At 41.6% G+C, this 6,725-nt stretch overlaps 1 protein-coding gene across 1 annotated transcript; it reads left to right on the top strand.

Annotated features, from left to right (window-relative positions):
- Nucleotides 1-1,003: 1,003 nt before the first annotated feature.
- On the top strand, nucleotides 1,004-5,698 carry inab (internexin neuronal intermediate filament protein, alpha b). The gene is made up of 3 exons (XM_051384351.1): nucleotides 1,004-2,085; nucleotides 2,613-2,737; nucleotides 2,925-5,698. Exons 1-3 carry the CDS (start codon nucleotides 1,039-1,041, stop codon nucleotides 3,193-3,195), a joined length of 1,443 nt encoding a protein of 480 aa, XP_051240311.1. The 5' UTR covers nucleotides 1,004-1,038; the 3' UTR covers nucleotides 3,196-5,698.
- Nucleotides 5,699-6,725: the final 1,027 nt, after the last annotated feature.

The raw sequence follows: 6,725 nt of genomic DNA, 5'->3' as shown, positions 1-6,725 counted from the left end.
AGATTTTAGACTTACTGAGTAACATATTAAACCTTTTCCACATTAGATTAGATTTAGATTAGATTAGATTCAACTTTATTGTCATTGCACAAGTACAGGTACAAGGCAACGAAATGCAGTTAGCATCTAACCAGAAGTACAAACAGTAAAGTGCAGAGTAATGTGCATATATACAAAAATATGTAAAAACAAAAAGAAGAAAAAAGTATAATAATAATAATAACATTATATATATATATATATATATATATATATATATATATATATATATATATATGAATATGCTGGTGGGATATTTACATTATGAACAGTATTAACAGAATGAGCGGAGTGAGGTGAATACATAATGTGAATATTAAACCCTAAAAGAGAAACCTCAAGGCCAGCCAGAGGACATAAGATGCAGTTTGTTGCTTACACCTGTATGAACAACATGTTGTTGGTCACAGTAACACTGTTTGTTGTAAACTAGCTGCAACTATGTACAACAGAAAAAAACGTTTTTAAGTAAAGTGCACCATCATCATTCTGCCAAAAACAAAACAAACCATTGTGCTCTTGTGGACCTGATGTGAATCTGGATTTAGGATGGAGTATCTTAATATTTTTCCTCATCTACAGAAACACTGGAAGTAGGCTGAAGGTCACCTTAATATCAAAAGCTAAAGATCCGGTTTTTCTGGAAGAAAACTTCAGTATTACATTTTGTGTGTTAAATGTGCAACAAGCGATCAAACACTGACGCATCACCACTGCGCCAAAACGGACAGTAGGGCAAATCCACCTGCTCCACACAAAGAGCAGTGTCAACTGCGCACATCTGGAATAACTTCAGGATTATTGTAGACTAATTATGAGCAAAGAAAAAATAATCTCTCGCACAATATTCAGGATTGAATCTCACAGACACTCTGATACTGACGCATGTGGAACTAAAGAGTCCGGATGTTGCCATCGGGCATTAATTAGTGATTGGGTTGGTCCCCCTATATAAAGGAAACGCGCCCACTGCTCTGCTCTGTCTCCATACAAGCCAAGATGAGCTACGGATCTGAAGTCTTTTCCTCCTCCTCCTACAGGAAGATTTTCGGGGATTCTCCCCGCTATGCATCCTCTCCATCCCGGTCTACGGTGAACGTGTCCTCACGGGGAGGCTACCGGTCCTCCTCTCTATCCCGTAGCAACGTTTCATCCCTGGGCTCGTACAACAGAAAGTCCGGCCGCTCCTACTCGTCCATGCCACCGGAGACCTTCGACCTGACACAGAGCAGCGCCCTCAACAATGAGTTCAAAATCGTCCGCACCAATGAGAAGGAACAAATGCAGGGTCTTAATGACCGCTTTGCAATGTTCATCGACAAAGTGCGCAACTTGGAGCAGCACAACAAAGTGCTGGAGACGGAGTTGTCCGCGCTGCGCCAGCGGCACACCGAACCGTCCCGCCTGGCCGAGCTTTACCAGCAAGAGATCCGCGAACTGCGCTCCCAGCTCGAGGAACTGAACGGGGAGAAGTCCCAGTTCATGATCGAGAGGGATAGTATTGAAGACGACCTGCAGAAGCTCAGGGGGAAATACGAGGAGGAGTACCGTGCCCGAGAGGAGGCGGAGGCCACCCTCAAGGCTTTTAAGAAAGATGTGGACGACGCCACCATGGTGCGCCTGGACCTGGAGAAGAAGGTGGAATCTCTGCTGGACGAGATCAGCTTCCTCAGGAAGGTGCACGAGGAGGAGGTGGCCGAGCTGATGGACATGATCCAAGCTGCCCAGGTGTCTGTGGAGATGGAGGTGTCCAAGCCGGACCTCACCTCCGCCCTCAAGGAGATTCGAGGCCAGTACGAGTCCATGGCGTCCAAGAACCTGCAGTCCGCCGAGGAGTGGTACAAGACCAAGTTCGCCGACTTGTCCGAGCAGGCCAACCGTAGTAACGAGGCCATCCGTGCCAGCAGGGAGGAGATGAACGAGTTCAGGAGGCAGCTGCAGTCCAAGACCATTGAGATAGAGAGTCTGAGGGGAACCAACGAGTCTCTGGAAAAGCAGCTCCGGGAGATGGAGGAAAGGCACAATGCGGAGATTGGAAACTACCAGGTACTCACATTTTAATGACTCGTTAACCGCTTATCAGAAGGGTTATATGAGAATAGAAAATCACAATCTCATAAAAGTTTATTTACATTGAAATGAATCTATAGTGTTTCTTTCTGTGAAGAAGTGAATGTGAGCAGTAATAATATGAGGAGCAGCTGCTGTGGGTCGGGCTCTGTCCGTGGTTCTGAAACTCACTCCCCTGGGACGGCGCGCTCAGCAGCTGCATCTGACAACGCCCACTGTACTGCGTGTGTGCTCGAAATCTGTAATTTCATGCAAGTGTTGTTTTTATTCAGCGGTCCCAAATGAGAATATGTTCGTAGGACAAACATTTTAACCCGTTTTTGCTCATGAGCGAATTTAATTTCCAGGTGCGTAAAACAGAGGTCAGCAATAGGAGTGGCAGAGCTCTTTGTCTGGGCATTATTCCTCTGCAGGCAGTGTGGTCATAGATCATTAGTTCTTTATTTACTTTCTCTTTTTTAAAATCTTGGATCCTTTTCTTATAATTGTATTTGTGTCCTCAGGACAGCATGGTAGAACTGGAGAATGAGCTGAGGACCACTAAGAACGAGATGGCTCGTCACCTGAGGGAGTACCAGGACCTGCTGAACGTCAAGATGGCTCTGGATATTGAGATTGCAGCTTACAGGTAGGACCCTCTCTCAAAGGCAACTCACACATTATCTGTTATTATAACCTCTATAACATGGAAGTGAGAGAGCAGAATAAAAAAAAATGAATATCAAGAAAATGTGACTCTCCCTTCTTTAATTGCTATTCCAGTCCAATACATTATCTCTTCCGCTAAACCCTACCCTCCACTGTCCTCTCTGCAGGAAACTACTGGAAGGCGAGGAGACCCGCATCGGGACAGGGATCACCTTTCCCGGCCCCTCCATGAGCTCAAGTGCGGGACAAGGCTACAACTACCAGTCCCGCATCTACACCAGCTCCAGCAAGGTCTCCAAGAAGGAGAGCAAGGACGAGGACCAGCAGCAGCAGCAGATCAAGTCTGGAGTCAAGGTGTCTCAGCGTGAGGTCTATGAGGAGAAGAAGATGGAGAAGCCGCAAGACAGCAGCGATATTCCCACCAATCAGAAAAACTAAGGCTACTGTAAGCCTGGTTTTGACCCCTGAAGCTTCCCTTCTACCCTGCAAACCCGAAACCTCTCTTCATTACCCATCCAACAAACCCAGAGCCTTTACTCTTAAGCATTTGTGCGAATCCTTATTATACGCATAGTAAGATGTTCATGGTGCCTATTGTGTGTTGGATGTCCACAAGTGTGTAGAGTGCGGGATCTGGATGTTTGTTTTTTCCTTGTCCCCTTTGTCCCCCATGTGTTCCCCAAAGGAAATCCATTATAACTCTACTGTAACCATCACTCTATACAAAACCACAGTATCATCTGTTCTCTCTCTTTCTCCTTCACACACTCAACATCAGACAATAACAAGCACTTAGGTAGCATATCTTACAGAAGTTCAAAATATGATATTCAACAGGTCTTTCACACTTTGGGCTAATATTACATCCATATGTGATACTTAAACACAGTAGATAATAACTCTGGTCTTTCACTACTACCACACGCTGTGAGATACTCTTAACACATTCCAATGGAAGCATGTGTGTTCGAGTGTTACTGTGCGCATTTAGAGAGCTAAAGATTCAGAAAACATCAACTGGTGATGGTTACTCTTTCTGCATCCACTTATACAATACAAATACAATTATTCTTGATATAATAACAACAGATTAGTAAGGAAGCACACAGTCTACAATTACAGGAAACCAGCCAAAATAAACAATATTATGTGATAGTGTCTTGCTGAGCCATTTATTTTTAGTCTCTTTACTAAAAGTGGAGCTCTTAAGCAAAATGTCTGTTTAAATCTCCACAATGCACAATTTGTATGATCACAGTCTACTGACATCAGTGGTTTGACTGTGGTCCAATCAGCTCTGCATGACAAACAGTATGGAAGAGGATGAACATCCTCAGTCGAGCACCGACTCCTTTTTAACTTCACAGTGAAGTTTCACTTCCAAAAGTGGATTGCTGTGGCTATTTAAATGAGATTTGAAGCCAACGAGAAAACAAATGTATTAATGTATCGAGGATAACTTGCATGGTGTATGTAGATGTCATGCTTGCATGGAATCCATCAGCCCATTTGCTCATTTGACACAATTTCGTTGTTTGGAGTTCAAAGGTCGGCCATCTGCCATGCTGAGCATCATCGCGCTCAACGCTCGTTAATAACTGGAATAGACTGCTTGTTAGCCTGTAGGCTAGATTTGAGACTACTGTAGTAGCTCTTACTGTAGAATGTGACTGAGGTAGGCTTCTCTACTGCTGACGCTATGAGGATAATAGGGAAAGATCCTCTTAAGGCACTCATATAGGAATGAAAAGGGGAAAGTTAGGCAAAGATGCAAAGGAGGCAAAATGCAAGAGATTTTTCTCCAGTCAACTAGAGACTGATTTACAAATTACGCTTTAGCACAAATGTACAAGATTTTGTATTGTTCATCCACTTAACATCATTTCCCATGTGCTTTTGAGCCCCAGAATACATACCATATCACTCAGCCAGAGAAAAAAATCAATGGCATCAACACTTCAAATACATCCCAGATTCAGCCAGAAGCCGCCAGACCACAATATGTTTGAAACAACTTGACCTCGCTCTTTATAACTGTGGCCATGACTGGATAAAGTGTCTGTTGTAGTGCGACCTCACCTCTAGAAATCCCTCAGTAAGGGAGACTTATAGCTTGTTTTTCCTGCCTGTGCACTGCCAATTTTAACACAGATATCTTATGCTGCTGCTGCTGGTCCTGGCGAGCCACGCCCTGCACTCACGATCAAAACAAAAAAACTACTGATTGTACGACAGACTGTTCTGGATAGGGTTCTTGTTGTTTTACTTGAGGCTTGTGATAAGTATCTTAGTACTGTAGTGAGTGTGTTTGCGTCTCTACACAGTGGCCTATCATTACTGGAATAATTTGAGGGGCAGCAAATCTGAAAGTTGGGAATTTTGTTCCAAGTTTAAAACCGAAGACAAATCTCAGATGTACAAGAACTTATAAATATAAGCAGCATTTTATAGTATACAGCTATAACAATGGATGAATGATTCATGGGTGCAAATGTCAAGCCTTTATCTTTAAACTGTAAACCAAAAGAGTTTTCATTGGTGTCTGAAGAAACAATGTCACTGCAACTTCTACAGCACTGCCAAACTTTTCTAAGTGCACACGCAAACACCACTTCATGGAAGAACATCGCGTATTTTCTGAACGGTACGTCACCAATCAAAAAACCAACAATCAAGATTTAGCCATAGAACAAATATTGTAGGATGTGAAATGCCTTAAAACACCAGCAGCTTTTATTCTGGCCATTTGTGTGATGTGTATGACTGTTCAGTGGGGTGTTTAATCATTATTATCTCTTCATTAGTGTTTATTAGAGCTACCATGACTACAAAAGCATAGGGATTGAATGTAGTTGACATGCTATTCTCTTTACTGTTATTACTACATATGTATTGCTGTATGATACCACATCAATAAAGACTTGACATTATTGAGGCTGCACATGATTTCATTGTGTTTATTTTAACACACTTTTTAGACAAGGATACCCTATGATTGTTGATAACTGAGCATGTCCATTTACTGAGGTACTGTACAAATTTAAGGTACTTGCTTACTTTGTGCCACTTTATACTACTCCACTGCTTTTCAGAGGGAAATATTGTATTTTTTAACAAACAACATTTATTTAATATATATGATTAATATTTACTTTGTAGATTCTGATTAAGGATACAATATAATACACAAATAAACAATGATGTATTAATATAAACTAAGACTATTGATTATAGGGGAAATTCACAAGCTACCAAACAATATTTACAATTATTAAAATTAGGCCCACCTTTATTTTTAACATCTATAATCCAGTAGTATAATAAGCATTATTGCGAAATGGGCGAAATTAGTACTTTTACTGTAGTATATTCTGATGCTAATTTTATATTTATATTTACTGAAGTTAAACTTGTAATTGAGTATTTAGAAACAGTGGAAATACTACTTAGAGTAAGTAAAAGATCCCAGCACTCCTTGCACCACTGATTAATGATGACGAGTCAATGTGATTTGTAATGGGACGGATGAGAGGTGAGTAGTATATGAGCACATGATTATGACAGGTTATTGATCAACCTGTAAAACCTAATGTGCTAACTGTGTTTAGTACATTTCTAAGCGAGGAGTTTTCTTTCTGTTGCACCATCTAATGATGCATCAAATGCATCTGTGGCTATAGAAATGTATCCATTAACCTCTCAGGCAATATTGTAATACAAATATTCTTCTAGCATGTTTCTAGGCCTGAGGAAAATAATGCTGTTGCTGTGATTTATCTGCAAAAGTTAATATTGCTTTGGACCACCACAGGCTGAAGAGCAATGTCACCTTGATCTCTGTCTTGAAGATACCTTTTGCTTCTCAGGGTCACAGTGCAGATGTGTATGGAGATATGATGGATTACCTGCTGCCATACTGCATGTTGATCATTGTAACCCCGCCGCTGCTCCACACATTTACCCACACC

This window comes from Dicentrarchus labrax, unplaced genomic scaffold (genome assembly GCF_905237075.1).
Source record: "Dicentrarchus labrax unplaced genomic scaffold, dlabrax2021, whole genome shotgun sequence".
Classification (NCBI taxonomy): domain Eukaryota; kingdom Metazoa; phylum Chordata; class Actinopteri; family Moronidae; genus Dicentrarchus; species Dicentrarchus labrax.
Note: the sequence above shows the minus strand (reverse complement) of the source record. Positions and strands in the feature narration are given on the sequence as shown.